The sequence below is a fragment of the Coturnix japonica genome, chromosome 5 (assembly GCF_054131305.1).
Source record: "Coturnix japonica strain WE chromosome 5, WE-NBRP24, whole genome shotgun sequence".
NCBI lineage: Eukaryota > Metazoa > Chordata > Aves > Galliformes > Phasianidae > Coturnix > Coturnix japonica.
The window spans coordinates 32,579,828-32,596,818 of record NC_140667.1 but is presented as its reverse complement, the minus strand read 5'-3'; the positions used below and the strand labels follow the sequence as shown (position 1 = coordinate 32,596,818).

At 49.8% G+C, this 16,991-nt stretch overlaps 2 protein-coding genes and 2 long non-coding RNA genes across 4 annotated transcripts; 3 read left to right on the top strand and 1 right to left on the bottom strand.

Moving 5' to 3' along the window:
• Positions 1 to 557: 557 nt before the first annotated feature.
• On the bottom strand, positions 558 to 3,418 carry FOXG1 (forkhead box G1). The gene has a single exon (XM_032445104.2). The coding sequence runs from the start codon at positions 2,990 to 2,992 to the stop codon at positions 1,637 to 1,639; it is 1,356 nt and encodes a 451-aa protein (XP_032300995.2). The 5' UTR covers positions 2,993 to 3,418; the 3' UTR covers positions 558 to 1,636.
• A 25-nt stretch (positions 3,419 to 3,443) lies between these two features.
• Positions 3,444 to 5,835, top strand: LOC146760752 (uncharacterized). Its single transcript, XM_085550424.1, has 2 exons — positions 3,444 to 4,962; positions 5,567 to 5,835. Exon 1 carries the CDS (start codon positions 3,546 to 3,548, stop codon positions 4,311 to 4,313), a length of 768 nt encoding a protein of 255 aa, XP_085406550.1. The 5' UTR covers positions 3,444 to 3,545; the 3' UTR covers positions 4,314 to 4,962; positions 5,567 to 5,835.
• A 1,234-nt stretch (positions 5,836 to 7,069) lies between these two features.
• LOC146760751 (uncharacterized) lies at positions 7,070 to 11,843 on the top strand. Its single transcript, XR_014947211.1, has 2 exons — positions 7,070 to 7,715; positions 11,279 to 11,843. It is a non-coding gene; the product is annotated as an uncharacterized LOC146760751 (long non-coding RNA).
• Positions 11,844 to 13,596: 1,753 nt separating this feature from the next.
• On the top strand, positions 13,597 to 15,999 carry LOC146760750 (uncharacterized). Its single transcript, XR_014947212.1, has 2 exons — positions 13,597 to 14,437; positions 14,544 to 15,999. It is a non-coding gene; the product is annotated as an uncharacterized LOC146760750 (long non-coding RNA).
• The last annotated feature ends 992 nt before the right edge of the window (positions 16,000 to 16,991 follow it).

Below are 16,991 nucleotides of genomic sequence, written 5' to 3'. Positions count from 1 at the left end.
TGTATATGTATATATACACACATTCATAGTTCATATAGCTTCACTTATCATACAGTAGGAATAACGCCTTTCAGATGGATAATTCTTTCAGATCATACCAAAGATTGCAGAAATTAAAAAAAAAATAAAAAAAAATAATAAAAAACAACTCAAAAACAAACAAACAAAAACGAAAAAAAAACCCATGTTCTTAAGAAATAAACCATGTACCTGCACTTTTTCCTAGCGCGTTACATATATATGTATGAATATATATGTACATATCTACATACATTCGAAGACTTAAGCGTGCTCAGTGTCAGACCGCTCAGCACGACCCCCGCCTTGCACCGCCATGCTCAGGCCCTGCACCTCGCGTGGGGCCGTGGGGTATCGCTAAAACCCTCTTCTTTCTGTCCCCAAACGTTGTGGTTAAACACGAGGTGATGTGGGGGTTGGAGAAGGAGCGTGTGAAAAACGGAGGGCCGCTGGGCTAGGCAGCGTGCTGACCTCCCTGTAACTTTAAAGCCTCAGGAATTTTAATTTTAGTTAATAAAAGAGACGAAAAAACTATCAAGTATATATGAATTTAGCCTATTTTTTTTTCTTTTTTATTTCTGTGTGTTCATAGTAAACATTTTTGTAAGTGACAAACACGGGCATATGACCACAGTATCACAATCAAGAAATTTTAAGACAACATTAACAATCACTCAAATTTATGCGGCATTTGCGCAACACAGGTTACATATTTGCAAGGTTTACCTATAAGTACAATAGGTATTAACATTTCACTACATTTAGGAAAAAATAAAAATAAAAAATAAAGGTGACCTGTTAGTGACCACATACATCAAAATATACACAACACAAACTGAAGGCAATCAGTAATTTTGTCCCCTTCGGAATCATTGGAACGGGCAGTGCTGCGAACTGAAAGAATGCGGCTGCTTTTAAATTACTCCGTACACTGAGTGCATTTTCTATAACCCAATCTTTGGTCTAAAAGTAAACAAACAAACAAACAGGAAAAATAATAATAATAATTAAAAAAAAAGGAATTAAAAAAGAAGAAGGAGAAGAAGAACCCCCCCCCCCCCCCAAAAAAAAAAAAAAAAAAGAAGCAGTTAGGTAAAGAAAAAGATAAAATTATAAATGGCCAAAACGTAGTTTTTGGGCATCTCTCAGTATGAATCTGCTTAAATACAAATTACACTTCTTTTTATAGTTTTCATAAATCTAGTGGCTTTTTTTCATGGTCTGCACCCACCGACATATCCATGATAACTTATAATACTGCAAACATGGAGAATCTGGCGGCTTTAGAGATGGACTTTTCGTATTTGAATAGGAATCGCGAAAGCAGTCACTATTAGATACACATTCTACTAGAAATTTGTCTCCCAAACTCCATAGTCTACAATGTAATCTCCCCACATTGCACCTCGCTGACACTCCTCACCCTGGTGGCATAATAAACAACCCTAAAGACTGAACAAACGTACAGAAAATGGGGGACTTAATAAAAAATACCTGGGCTTTTTGTTTTTCTTTTTTTTTTTTCTTTTTTCTTTTTTTCTTTTTTTTTCTCTTTTCAATCATCATTTACAACGCGAACGTGTGTAAAATGTTCACTTACAGTCTGATCCCATGGACGTTAATGTATTAAAGGGTTGGAAGAAGACCCCTGATTTTGATGTGTAAAATAATCGGAGAGTCCTCCAGAGAGTCCCGTCGTGAAACTCGGCAAAGAGGGTCTTAGGGACTCGCAGGGCAGGGTGGAAGGTGCCTGCGGCGATGTGGACGAAGAGGCGGCCCTGGCCGTCATCGAAGTGCTGCTCTGAGAAGTCATTGAGGGGTGAGGGACGTGGGGGAAAAAGTAACTCGTCTGTCCCGCCAGGAGGTTCACGGAGCAGGGATTTAGGGAGTACGTGCCGGAGCAGGGGACCGACAAGCCGCACGGCACCGAGGCGGCCAGGGCGGCGGCCGTGAGGTGGTGAGTGGCGTAGGGGATCTCCCCGTTGACGAGTCTATCGACGCTCAACCCGTTGGACGTGGAAAAGGAGTGATTGTTCCCCAAGGAGTTCTGAGTCAACACCGAGCTGTAGGGCATGGGGTGGCTGGGGTAGGCGGACGCGGTCCCGTTGTAGCTCAGCGTGCTGCTGGCCCGCGGGTGGTGAAGGGACAGAAAGGGGGACATGGGCCAGTAGAGGGACCCCGCCCGGTCCATGAAGGTGAGGCCGGTGGAAGTGAGGCGGGCGCCGCGCTTGAAGGCCAGCTTGGCCCGGGAAGTGGTGGAGCGCCGGCGCAGCTTGCCCGTGGTGCCCCCGATGAAGACGTCGTCGCTGGACGGGTCCAGCATCCAGTAGTTCCCTTTGCCCGGGTCGTCGTAGTGGCGGGGCACCTTGACGAAGCACTTATTGAGAGAGAGGTTGTGGCGGATAGAGTTCTGCCAGCCCTGCTTGTTCTCCCGGTAGTATGGGAAGTTCTTCATGATGAACTCGTAGATGCCGTTGAGCGTCAGGCGCTTCTCGGGGCTCTGCCGAATGGCCATCATGATGAGCGCGTTGTAGCTGAACGGAGGTTTCTCGTACTTGCCGTTCTTCTTCTCGCCCTCCTTGCCGCCCTCCCCGTCCTTGCCCCCCTCGGCCGCCCCCTTCTTCTCCTCGGCCGCCTTCTCCTTCTCCTCCAGCTCCGCCGCCGCCGAACCCGCCTCGCCTTTCCCCGACAGCGCCTCGGCCTTGGCCGTCTCCAGGGCGCCGGCGGCTGGCGGCGGCAGCAGCAAAGGCGCCTTCTCCTCGTCCTCGTCTTCGGCCGCGGCGGCGCGCTGGGGCTGTTGCGGCGGCGGCGGGTGGTGGTGGTGGTGGTGATGGTGGTGGTGTGGATGGTGGCTGTTGTGGTGGCTGTGGCCGCTGTGGTTGTCGCTCTGCACGGCTTCGGGCACCAGGCTGTTGATGCTGAAGGAGGACTTGGGCAGCATTTTCACTTCCTTCCTATCTCCCATGTCCAACATCACACGCTGCGCCGAGGGGGCGGCTGGCGGCGGCCAGGGCCGGGCGGGCGGGGGCCGGGCGGGCGGCGGCACCACCGGCGGCGGCGGCGGCGCGGCGGGAGCTCAGCGTCAGGCGCTGGCACGGCATGTAGCACGGGCGGGGGACGGCGGCAGCGGTCACCGAGCGGAGAGAGCCGGAACGAAGGGGGGAAAAAAGAGGAGGAAAAAGGAGTAAAAGAGCCCTCTAAAAACCAAACAACAGCAGCAGCAAAAAAAAAAAAAAAAAGACCCAAAGCCGCGCAAACACACACACACACCAAAAAAAAAAAAAAAAAAAAAAAAAAAAAAAAAAAAAGCTACTTCATGGTGCCGGTTCCCCGGTACAGCGGTGTGTAGGGGGGAGGACGCGCCGCGGGTCGGAGCAGAGCCGGCTTTACGGAGCGCCCCGGCCGCAATTAATTTCAGAGCTGCACACACGCACCGTGCCTGTAAAAAATTTTTTGGTTTAACCTTTCCCACCGGGCGCCCAATCAGCGGCGGCGGCGTGCCCGAGCGTCCTGCCTCCCGCCGGCCAATGGCTGCTCGCCGACACGCCCCCACCCCCCGACGCCCCGCCCCCTCTCCGTCGCGGCTCCCGCGGCGCAGGGATACCGGTGCGGGGCGCGTCACCGGCCGTGCTCCTCCGCGCGACGGCACTAAGCCCCTCGTGCCCAACCAACGGCGCTCGGTTCCGGGGTTTCGTTCGGTAACTCCTCCGGTGGAGCAAAGTTGCCCCGACCCTCCTTGCTACCGGGGCGGGAGTCGGACGGGAGCCGGGGGGGGGCGCGCCGTCCGCGCGGTGCCGGAGCGGAGGTACTACTTGGCGAATCCCGACGGCGCCCGTCGGCAGTGTGTTCCTGGGCCCCGCCGCGCTGTTGTTATTTATTTAACCAACGGGGAGCAACGAAACTCAGCCGGAGGGGTCGGGACGGCGGGGCGGGCGTTGAAGCTGGGACCGGGCGGGGGCTGTGCGATGGAAGGGGCTCGGGCTCGATGTGGCGGAGACAGCGCCGGGCGGGTAGAGGCCTCTGGCCGAGGCCTGCGGAACAGCAGCACCGCCGAACGCATTAAGCGCCCCAGTACCGGCGCAGCGCCTCGAGCAGCCCCTCCGTCGGCCCCGGTGGGGCTCGGTGTGTGGGCCGTGGGAAAGGGAACGGGGGCTCCATTCCGGCGGTGCCGTTGGTTCAGGGGCTCACGGAGCGGGCTGCGCGCTGCCCGGGCTCGGCGCTGCTCCCCGCATCGCGGCGTTACCGCCGTGAGTACGGGCAGAAATGAGAATCGGCCCCGAAACAAAGCAAAATGAGCTTCCTCGCACTGAAAGGAGAAGGGGAAACGTGAGCGATAGAGTATTGGTCACGTTTAAAATGAACGCTGTGCAACACAACGTACAGACGGTGCCTGTCGCTGCGTTCAACCACCCAAAGTTCATGTTTGTCCCGCTGGAGAAATGGTTCCGTTGAAGTGTAACACCCGCAGCCCTGCCCCAGCAGTGTGTCCCGGGAAATCCAGTGCAGATCCCAGTGCAACCACCACGGCTCTGTGCCTTTTCTGTATGCGTTTGTGAGTATGTGCGTGTGTGAGAGAGCGGCTGTGAGAAAGGGAGGGTAAATCCCTACAACAATTGCTGTGGATGGGCAATAAACAATTGCACTTGGGCATGGCACGAACTATGTGCGTTGGATTAACCTCGCTTGACCTCACCACAATTGTATTTTTTTATCCAATTTCGTAACAGGTTGCTACTGACCAAAAAGAAGTAGAAGTCAATGATCGGCTACCTTCGGCTTTTTCTTTTTCAGAATTGCTGTTGTATTTTATTTTATTTTTTAAATATCGTGATAATTTGCAATTATTTCCTTGCACAACACTGAAGCCAATTGATGGGAACTGCTGAAGAAGAGTGCAGTGTAGAGGATGTAACGGAGCTCTGTGGTGCTGGGGTAAGAGAAAAGGTAAGCTTTGTGCATATTATTATGGTTCTGATGGGCAGTAACCAATGTATGTCAGTGCAAGATCCCATCGGGGCGGCTGGGCCCTGTGCATTTTCCTACTCGGTCTAGCATGTAATGATTCGGTGTAACCGGATTCTTGAGAAAGGACAGGTTACGTAAACATTTACTGCTGTGGAGTAACTATACTATTTGTACTCTGATATGCAGGAAGGAAAGTGTTGATTAACACAGAAGAAAAAAAAAAAAAGCGAAATTAGCTGATTGCATGCTCATAAGTGCAAGCTGTCATTGAACTGCTTTTAAAATAGACACAGCTGGGTGTTTGTGTTGAAAAATTTCTTGTGTTTTTGCTAATACTGAAATAAGCATGATTTTGTATACCAAACATTTTCAGATCATTAAAATTTGTAATCTGCGCTGGTTTTAAACACAAAGAAAAGAAACGGATTCATTTCGCTGTAAAATTTGCTGATATTATATTAACTCAATCAGGTCTGTACAAACGGGGTATTGTGCCTTATCAAATCCCTTTGATCCATTTAATACACAAAGTGCCAAACGTGTGTATTGTTTGTTAACATTGAGCGTTTTATTCAAATCCCAGCTCTGCAGCGAACCGGAGGAGCTCTCGTTTAATGTAACACTGACATCGCCTGCTGAAATTTTAATGCTCTGAGGTGTTCCTTAGGTCAAAGCTGAGTCTGCTTAGCTCTGCGTTCGGGGATGAGAACGTAGCAGACAAGGAAGAAAACCTTCATACATTTCTGAGCAAAGGTCCAATACAGACAGCAACGTGTTTTTTACAGCGTTTGGTGATCTGGGCTTAATATTCGGTCATTTATCACTGCAGCAGAATAAAGTACTGTGCACAAATTTAGGATTTATATAATGTATTTTTTTTTAGCGCCGTGGATATACAGTTCTACCAAAAAAGGAAATGTTGCGTTCAATATGTAGTGCGTATTGTTCCAAGCTCGTGAGATTAATTCCCTGTTTATAGGACAGAAAAGGATATGTAGGAAAAGCACGTCAATTATTTCTACTGGACTTTAACTTTCTAGTCTTTTTTTTTTTTTTTTTTTTTTTTTTTTTTTTTTTTTAAATAATAATTCCTCATGTATAAAAGTGGGACTATTGGCTTTGAACGCTCGAAATCCTGCTCTAACGCCAGTTCTTCTGTTGGCTCTGACCTGGTCACAGCTCCCGTCCACTTCAGTAGTAGCTTTATAAATGGTGACCCTGAATAAGTGGCTGGTTTGACCCTCTCAGCTCCGTCTGCACTCGAATTCCTGTGAGAGGGTCCAGAAATTTAGCACTTTCTAGCATGAAAATTTTGGTGGAGTGCCTGGAGAAGCAGCCTGAACGGAGAAGGGAATGCACGGCCCCAGCCTGGCGGGGCGCGGGTCGTGCGAGGAGGGGCAGCTCTGTGCTCCCCACCCTCAGGGGCTCGTGGCGCTGTGGGGCTGAGGGAGTACTGCTCCGAGGACCCCCGGCTCAAATGCCATCTGAAGGGTTGCCGTGCAGTTTGAATACAGATTCTGGGTGCAACTCTTACTGATAATGTTTCACCGCAGATTTTTCCCTGCATGTTTTTTTTTTAAGTAAAGGGCCAAACGGAAAGTGTACCACTGTCAGCTCGATGGATGCAGATATGTTGTGGCCCCCCCACGGCTCCAGCCTCCAGTCTCCCTTCACGCAAATACAGCGGCTCTGTACTCCCAGGCTCTTCCAAGGGGTTAAGCAGTTAAAATGTCCTGACAGCTTAAGGAATGAATGAGGGTTTTTTCAGCCATGAATAAAGAGTATTTAATAACCACGCTTCGATGGCATCATGTGTCCACGAAACGAGTCGGGACACCTTAGATTAACAACCTCTAATATCGCGTTGGGTACAGTAAATGCCTGGATGTGCGCATTTATAGCTCTATCCCCCAGATTCTAAGCTTGTCTTATTTATTCCAGGTTACCTGGGCAATTAAGGTAAGAGCAGCTCAGCAGGCAGCGACATCCCGCTGTTCGGGCAGGGCGAGCGGGGCCGGAACGAGCGCTAACAAAGGCAAGAGGTGGTCATACAGATTGAAGAGGGGTGAATGGGACTGGAGGTGGAGGAATGAATGGAGGCAAAGAGAGAGAGGAAGAAGTATTCGGCGGTCCACCCTTACATCGCGTTTGTATATTTAAGTTTAGGTGTCTGTCTCTAACCGACTTTCAGTTAATCCCTAACAGCTGGCCGTGGTGCTAACGTTTAGTGATTAGAAGTTACTCTATTTAGCATGCTGTATCCTTCTTGCCTGGGTTTTGGTTACAGGTTATACGATTAGCATTGCGAGAACAGTAGTGAACTAAACTTCCCAGTGAGAGGTCTTCACACCAGGGAAGTGTTACTTTGCTGCAGCAGCCCTGCCTCGTCAGTCATTAGGAAGCTGCAGGTTGTCAGAGCCTTCTCTTGCGCGCACACACGCGCAGACACACACGCGCACACACAAAACCACAGCACTAAAACTAAATTAAGAAGCCGATGATTAAGACAAGCGTCTACGAGGCCTGTCATTTCAGCATCCTTCCATCATAACATTATGGCACCGAGAAATTTGCTTGAAAACCCTGGAAAAATGTCTATGGGAGAGCCTGGTATTTGAGATAGCGTAAATGTTAACATCGAGTGTAGGCTGGGAGCTGCCGCGGATGCAAGATGGTATTCCACTGAGGACGCGGGTGCTGCAGGGACCTCTGGGCTGTCCGCACACACTCGGGTGAGTATCGCTCCTTTCTATTGCAGCAGGTATGCAGGCACTGCGCGAGTCGAAGTGGACCGCGTTTAAAATCCGCATCTCTGTTCCTTGCAGAGACTTCGGGGAACTCCCCCTAAAGATAGATCTGTAATGAAAAGTCCCTGCCGGATGACTAATGGTTATTGGCACTCGGTGCCCCTTTAAGGAGAGCGGCACATATTGTGCAGAAGACCTTGCGAGCACCCTTTAAATACAAACATTTTAAGCCCCCCTCCTATGCATCCCCACCCCTGTTGTTTTCGGGCTCGTTGTGTTGTAGCTCCTCTTCTCCCCCCCCTCCTTTAGGCTCTCTCTTCTTCCCTCCCCCACCCCATTCAGAACTAATTGCTCAGTTGCTGAAATGTTTCAAGAAGAGCTAAATTTCCCCATCCGATGATCTTTTGAGAAGCGGCACTGTACCTTAAAGACCAGCCAGCGGGGTACTGCTGGAGGAGAGGTAGCTTTCACACAGCGACGCTCGGCACTAGGTGTAAAGAGTTCCCCCCATGCTGAACTTCAAGAGGTGCCTCGGGCGGGCAGGGCTTGGAACAACGAGGAAATGGGAAGCGATTGCTGTGGGGGACGGAAACCTGCGGTGGTGCCGTAAGCGCCTGGACAGAACGGTGGCAGAAGGGGACCCCAGGAGCATCATAGTGCGCCTTTCACCCGGCGGCTGCAGCAGGGTGGGAAGGGATGAATTTCTTCGCCTTAGTTACACGCGAAAGGTTTTATTTATTTATTCCTATACCTTTAGAATCCCATCTATGGAGAGTCTATCTGTAGACGTCGAGCTTCCATTAGAATTTGTCTATTCTTCTGCCACTGCCAGAGTTTTTCAAAACAGAACGTTCTGACACTCGCTGCCAACCCGAAGGCTTGGAGATGGTTTTTTTGCAAAACCCGAGGTGTCGCTCTTCTGTTACACAGCGGTGTGTTTGAGTGTCACCTCCGTCTGTGTAACGCGTATCCTCGCAAAACAAACAAAAAAACCCACTGAAGGTCACTATGGAAATTAAAATATCCCTGAAGAATTACTTACAAAGCTATGATGATAATAAAATGTAGGGGACAATGGGCCACTTAAAAGTCGTATACTGTTCTCGAGGTTTCAATACATAATTTTATTTTCTACTATTTGCTCGTAAAATATCCTTGGCTGATGCGATGCTTATTTTACTTATTTATTTATTTTTGTCGGAGTTTTGAGGTTGAATTCAAGAATCGGGAAAAATGAGCAGAGTTTGGATAGACTTGGAGCTGCTCTTCGACTCCCAGAATATTTTCGTAGTGTCCCTGTAAAGCCATTTAGCCCCATATAAGTCTTGAGAAAACGACACACGTATCTGGGTCTGCAGTTTTTCGGTAACAGTAGAAAACATGATTTACTTCTGCCCTCCCCCCTCTTCCCCCCAGCCCTGCCCCCCTCCTTCAGCACAGAGACAGACCCGTCCCTCCCCGGGCATTATTCCCCAGGCTCTCGGAGCAACCAGCGAGCATATGCCCACCCACTCTACCTGGCCTCCCTGTTTCGTGCATCCTTCGCAGCACTCGGCTTAGCGGGATCCGAGCTCGACGCGATGAGCCGCGGGTCCCATTTTTATGGCCTACGAAAGCACTACATCTTCCCCTCTCCCACCCATGCCCCTCCTGGACCCCCCGTGTAACCACAGCTAAATGCTGGAGGTAGCACAAAAGGCATACACAACTATATGCCCGCGTAGGCAAGGTGCCTGGCGAGCCCTGGAGTAAAGCTACTTTTCACTTTCTCCGTGCCCGGAGCTCATGCGGGAGGAGGCGGTGCGCTGCGCGGAGTTGTGCTCGGGTGCGGAGCTGCGCTCGATGCGGGACCCGCAGTCGGGATGGGGGGGTGGAGGGGGGTGCGAACATCGCTGCTTTTGCAGTGCCCCGGTCGCAGGGGACTGCTTTCGCTGTGGGGTGTTCTGAGCACTTAATATTGGCGGTGTGGTCTCCATGTTTTCTTTTTTCTTTCTTTCGCGGAGGGAGGGGAGAGAGATGGTAAGGGACTTGTTGGATGATTATAACGGCTACCACTCATAAATAGTTTCTCGGGGAAGGACTGATAGCGTACCCTTGATATCTGTGGGTGTGTTCATACATTATTTTCATATGATATGTCTTTTAGACAGAGCTTGTTTTCCTCCTCCCTCTCTCCCCAGCCCACCCTCCACCCCCCGCTTTGTTTCTGGAGTTTGTTTCGCTTTTAAAGCAGCAGCACAAACAAACAAACACAAAAAACCGACTGGCAACAAGTTAAATCTCGTCCGCGTCCCTCCCACCGCGCGCGGACGGTGCCTCGCTACAGCCTGGGGTTCTGGTTCTGCCTCGGCAGTAATCTGACCGAGAAGCGGCTGCACACTGACTTCTGAGCAGTGACATTGTGGAGAGAAAAGATGTTGAAAGAAACACTTCTCCCGGGATGCACCATCTCCTTTGTGTGTTTGCTCCTCTCCGTCTTTCAGATGGGGCGCTCCATGGGCTTGCACTCGCGCATACACACACACGCAACACACATAAGCACCGAGGCTCTGTTTCCCAGGGAGTTTTCAGAAAACAGTGTTTATTAGAACCGATCTATAAACTCCACCTGGACAATGAAATCATGCTGTAGCTTGGAAAACTCCAACAAATAAATATTTTGCTCAAGTGAGAGGATGGCATTGCATTTTATTTGCCTGCTCGTTGCAAAACATCAATAACAGAAGTGTAGATAAAAGGCTCATAGCCCTTGTCCACGTTGGACTGGACAGAACCATACCCACTTAGGAACAGACCGGGTTTGTCTTCCCTCCCAAGGCGACTACAAAACTACTAGTTTTGCAGTTGTATTAAGTACCGAATCCACAAGAAAACATTTTCCCCCTGAGGGTCCTGCTCACGTCTCACTGAGGCTTCAGCAAGAGCCTCTTACGAGAGCTGCTTGCATCCCACACCTCAGCTTCTCCCTGCCTTCAGTGCAAAGAACTGCAGACAGACCGTGTTTGCCTGTGCTCAGCATACCTAGCAGATACCTCTTCACGCAACCGCACAGTTCGCAAATGATAGTTTAACTTTCTCTGTTGTGGTGGGCACGTGTTTTGTCATCTGAAATTAACTTGTGAAAGCCTTTGTATCATTTTTTGATTTGTGTTTGGCGACAACGCGGATCATATCTTACCGCGTTGATGGTTGGTACAATTGCTAAATTAAAGGCATGTTTTCGGCTTTGAGAAACAGCAACAAAAAAACAGCCCTCTGAGAGCTCATCCTCAGCAAAACAACCCAAAGAGCACCGTAATAACACAGCGCAATATTTCCTGCGTGTGCCGTGTCTATGTCACTCGATGTCTCTATTGTTTCTGCCTAGGGATACTCAAGGAACTCTCAGACTCGTTACCTATGACCATCACCTAAAGAAATATACGAACAGAATACGGATAATTGCTTGGAGGAATGCAATTGGAATAATATTTATATATACCTTTTTTTTTTTTTTTTTTTTTTTTTTCCCTCCTGTGTCTTTACCTGTTCTCCCATGTAAACATTAGGAACTGAACTCGTCTTGACGTTCTTTAGTGCCTGAGCCACATGGAACACGATGAACCACTATGATAAATTGAGCGAACCCCGTTGTGTGCGGTGCAGTGTTGTTCCCTCTGCTGGGGCTCCACTTCCCCCGCGGAGGGCGTCCCGCCGCGCCCAGCTCTGAGCCCCGCGCTTCTCCGGACACACAGATTTACGTGTAAAGCTTTTTAAGCGCTGGGGTTGAAATTATGATTTTCCACGTTTCCACAGGGACGGGGCTCTATTTATAAATGTTACAGGAGGTTTTGTTACTTCAGGAACAACAAAACAGGAACAGAGCTGTAATTTTCAAGAAAATAGGATTTCAAAATACAGAAATAAAAAAGTAGAGAAGACGACGTATAATTCAATCAAATTACAGACAATTGCTTTAAAATTCAGAATAGTAGCGATCCATTATGTCTCTGTTTTATTAGTGACAAGTACAATTACTCTAAAATAAAGAACACTGGTGAATATATAATTGGCTGTAATCACGTTAGTGTTGGAATAAAAATGACGGGGACATTTAACACTTTGACAACAAAATGCTCAGAAATAACTTATTTATTCAAACACTTTTTATTTGCGTCCACGTGAGGCAGAAACACGCTTTTGCTTACGATAAATCAATGTACTTCCCCCCCCCCCCCCCACACACACACTTTTAATATACATATAACTAAAGAAAGATTATTAATTATTTTGTTATCTGCGGCTTAATGAAGTCTCTCGAGCTCGGCTGCGTTGCTGCTGATCGCTCGGTACCCAGAGAACGCCATCTACAGGAAAAGCACTTCAGACTGAGCACAAATCCATACACTATTGGTTAAGAAAAAAAAAATCAGAGTTAATATTCCTCTCTAAATCCGGCTCCGATTTTACCCACCGCACCGATCACAATATTTGCTTTGTAATTGCTTTTCGCGATTCAGTTTGTTATAGTTTGACACAACGTAGGAATCTGTTACGAGGCCTTTTCTCTGAGATGCGGCATTTCAGAAATACACTGAACTCTGCGAAGAAGCACTTTTTCTCCCCCTAAAGCAGCTCTTTTCTCTCGGGAGTGACATGATCGTCCCTGAACAGCCCAGGCTCTCCATCCCTTCAAACGAAGTGTGGAAGACGCCTGCAAAAGAACCCCGAAAACAAAATCACTTGATTGAAGGCATTTTGTGCAACAATTATGTCGTGGAATAAGACACAACATTTCTTTATTTTCACTTTCACGTATTTCCCTTTGGATAACGCCTATAGAATACCCTAGCCACGCTCTCCTCTGTTCGTGTAGAACATCCTTTGCCCCATAGCGTAGTCCCTAAAGGTGCAGATCGGCTGTTGTTCATTTCTGAGCCTTTGATAGAACCTCATCGAAGTAGAAAGATTGCCCCTTAATATTTCGGTCAGATAACTGTAGACCCGTGGAGACAGCGTATATCCTCCGTGATGCGAATCCAGCACCCCAATCAAACCGTAGAAAATAAGAGAAAAAAGAGGAAACTTTCCAGACTCATCTATCTGCATTTTTTTCTCTCTCTCTCTCTCTCTCTCTTTTTTTTTTTTTCTCCCGGATTTGTTTCAATCCCGAACGAGTATTTCTTCAATTTCTTTATTCCTTTATTTACTCTTTACCTCTCACTATCAACCAATTTCCAGGTGCCCCTTTGGGTGTGTGTCTCTGCTCGGAGCCGGACCCCACCCCCTCCCCGCTCCGTGCCGCCGCAGCGCCCCGTTGATATCGGCCCCGAGTGTCCCCCGCCCGCGGTTCCCGCAGCGCTCCTCTGCCTTCTCTTTAACCCAGGCCACAAATCCGGACAGGCTCGGAGCATTTCAGGTGTGAATTAATCTATGGAGCGCAGCACCAAAAGCAGCGGTTCGGTGACATAATTGTTGAGAAAAAACTACCCACGGAGCACCCTCGATGTAACATGTTACTTGGAAAACCTAGGACAAAAGCCAGGAAACTTTATTATTGTTTCTCATGCTCCTTCTGGAATCAGACTCAGAGTTTATGCCCGAGGTCTCCTTCAATCTTCTCGCCTCGGGGCACTGACAGCGAATGTCCCAAATCGAGGGTCTGTGCCACATCCTCACTTTTAAACCTCGCTTAATGCCAGGAGTAGAGCTTCTCACCTCCCCCCCCGCTCCTCGGCCGGCCGCTCCCGCAGAGCAGAGGGGCCCCGCTGTCCCTCCCCTCGGGCCAGGCTCTGCCGTTTCTAGGGTGCCTCGCACCAAACCGCAGATGTCAGCCTTCCCCCTACGTGTTCGGGCTGTTAATGCGGGTACTTCACACAACAGAAATGTTCATCTCTGGAGCCTTTCCCAGGGCCAGCCGCGGATTTCTTGCGTCGCCTCTGTCGCGGGCGGTCCCGAAGCCACGGGAGGGGGAGACTGGGGCCCCTCGCTGCACGGCAGCCGTCCTGTCCCGGGGTGCTATCTGAAGCCGGCTGCAGCCCAGCACCGCAAATACCCGCGGGTATGCGGTATTATGCTCCCAGCTCGATACCTCCCTTGATTTTTTCGGCGTAATTAACAACCTTCTACCCTTGTCCCACCGTCACGAACTGAGGAAGGTCCGGTAGGGGCCTCAGAAAGTCTCATCGCCCCTGGGCCCCCGGGACTGCTCCTTCGCACCCCGGTGAAGGGATCCCCGCGCCCCCCACCCCGGGTTGGGCCGGTCCGGTCTCGGAGCGCGACCGCCCGCTGGCTGGCGGAGCGGAGAGCGATGCGAACGGTGCTGGTGACATCTAGCGGCCGCCAGCCGGCAGCGCAACCCGAGCCCGCTGCCCCGGCAGCCGGGCTCAGGAAGGGGAGCAAGGCTCTACCTGCGCCTGGGGCTGTCCTCGCACCCGAGGGGCTCCCCCTGCTACCTTTTCCAGTCCACCCGAGGAAAGTTGATGCCGGCGGCCTGGCCTCCTGCATAGGTACTGTATGGGAGCTGCAGATAGTGCAGACGCTGGAAAAGGCCCAAGGAAAATAATTTCACTGCGCTTGGCTCAGCCCAGCCGGCACACTGCCTGCAAGGAACTCTAGGTGCTTGCACACAGGTGAGCCCCGGCCCAGCCCGGCGCCAGGGCACAGCACAGCGCAGGAGCATCAGGAGAACCCGGCCCGACGGTGGGAAGTGCCTTGGCTTTCTGCAGGTGGGGACAGTTCTGAAGAGCTGTAGATCTTTTGCAGATGTATTTCAACCCCTCTGTTAAGCAACGAGATTTATTATCATATTTATTTATTTATTTATTTCCTCAGAAAATGGAGGGGACCGGTGAATGTGCTCAAATGGAAGAACGTTTTTCTAACAAGGCAGAAGCAGGAGAGGCCCGGCCTGTAGGGGTGCTGCCCTGAGAGGAAGAGGAGAGAGGGTCCTGGGGCCCGAAGTGATCCGTTTTTCATGCATGAGGACGCTGGGTGCGAACCTGCCCACATCTCTGATCAAAGGACACTCGAACCCAACAACAAACGACAGAAACGAGTTTCTTAGTGATCTTTACTATCTATGCTTAAAGCTCTTTTAATTCCCCAGAAGATCCTTTCTAGTCCCCGCAACTGACCATATCATATCCCCCCTGCGGACGCACACCTTGGAGGTTGCCCAAACGAGTCGGGGCCGAACGGCTCCGTCCCGACGGCTCCGCGAAGCTACGGCGGCCCCGACCTTCTCCAGTACTGTTCGCTTCTCCTCGCGGAGCAATCAGCAGCTCCGCAGCGGCAGCGGCAGTTCCTTGACCGTAGCAGGGCTGACCTGTACTTCTCTTCCTCAAAGCCGACAACTCCTCAGTTCCATCTCCGAAGGGAGTCTGCAATTATGAGCTCCCCTCGTCCCCTCTCGCTCACATTCTCGTTTGAGACATTCGCCGAGGAAGTTTATTTGGATTGCGAGTGAAATCAAACAGGGAGGAGAACGAATACAGAGCACAAACTGACACCCCAGCGAACCCTTTCATTTGTTATTTACAAAACTAATTGTCATGCTTCACTCCGGCTGTCTGCTGAGCTCGGGGAAATAACTATGACTGCACCGAAGACAAAGCCGAAGCAGCTGTATTTGAATATATCAAACCCTATCAAACGTGCTCAAGCTTCATAGCTCTCAGGGCTGTTTGTTGTGGGGCAATGCCCCAAGTGCCGACAAGACTGAGAAGCACGCTGTGGCACAGGCGCCCTGCTCTGGTCAGGGGAAGCATAGATTCCCTTAGCAAGAAACCAGGGGCTCCTGCTCTGTTCTGTTTGGAGCCCTATATGTCTTCTGGACCCGGGAAGGGCACACCCGACTGCCCCGCTCCGCCCCTGCGGCCCTGCACGGGCTTCTCCACCTCACACCCCCCGGCGGTGCCTGAATGCAGCACTCTGGGTCACTGCGGTCTGACGGCTGTGGGGCGCTGTCATCCTCGCCCCCGTGGAGCTCCGAGCGTGTCCCGACCCTCCCCACTTTCCCCTCGCCCCCCCAGCACACGGCCCTTCCCCATTGCCGCCAGCGGCTTTTGGTGTGCGGTGTCCTTCAGAAAATGGAAGCAGGGAAATGAAAAGTAATGTGATCAATTATTATTTTTATAGCGTATTTATGGACGGGTGGAAGTAATAACTGTTATTTGCTTTGTCGAAGCATTTATTTCACACTTGGTCTATTTCCTTACAACTGGAGAATCAACGTGGGAAAAATAAGCACAAATAAATTAAAGTAATAAAAATACATTTTTAGCAAAAAGGCTATCCTTCTCCTGTCTAATTTTCCTGTGTGTGTTTCTCCCACCTGACATTAACTCAAGCCAACAAGACGGCCCAAGCAGGTTGCTCCCAGCCCACCAGATGGGCAAGGAGCAAAACAATCATTTGCCTATCTGGACCTTTGAAACACACTACTTACAGCATTCTGTTTGGGGATGGGGAGCAACATTTGGGTAGGAATCGTAGAGGGGCTCTCATAGGCGCTGCCACTGCTCCTGGGCCCTTGGCTCTCCTGCCTCCTTTGACCCAGTTGCTGGATGTCAACTCCTTTCCTTGATGGTGGGGGCAGGGAAGGGCAGCTGAGAGGTGAATTAAAAAAAGTTCAGTTCTTTTGTGTGTGTCAGGGATTTCAAGCCTGATGCCAAACACTTGAGCACTGGGCACCCCCACATTGGTGCTGCACAGACTACTGGGTTCCTGGCTCTGCCCTTCACTTTTCCCAAGCCCATTGAGCAGCTGGGTTGGCTGGAGTCTCTCTCAAGAAAGATGGTCCAGTACAGGACAAAGAAGGCAGATGCTTGTTTTTTAGAGACACGTGTTCTTTTGAGACACAGTTCTGGGGCTCATTTGGCATGGGGTGCAAGGAGAAGCTCCAACAACACTGCTTGGCACTTACATAAAGTGCTTCCCATTTGTAAGCCAGCTAATTCTCCTGTTAGCTGCCTGAGATTACAGACTTATCTTCTAGACAAAGTGAAGCAGACAAGTTAAACCTCCATAAAGTTTATAATGACAAATTACTTCTTTTCTTTCTTTCTCTCTCTCTGTCTGTCTCGCTCTATTTTTTTTTCTTTCTGTTTTTCTTTTTTCCTCAAGCAAATTATTTTAGTTGAGGTAGACAGATTACTTTTTATAATAATAAACCATCTGAAAGCTACTGGGAAGTTTCCAACACATAAAAAGTGGCAATCTTGTTTAAACTCTGGAAAATATAATTGTCTGCCCTTCCTGTATGTTTTGCATTCTTGAAGT

Coding starts and splice junctions, on each gene's coding strand:
- LOC146760752 (XM_085550424.1), top strand. CDS start 3,546: ATGGCTGCTCGCCGACACGCCCCCACCCCCCGACGCCCCGCCCCCTCT.
- FOXG1 (XM_032445104.2), bottom strand. CDS start 2,992: ATGTTGGACATGGGAGATAGGAAGGAAGTGAAAATGCTGCCCAAGTCC.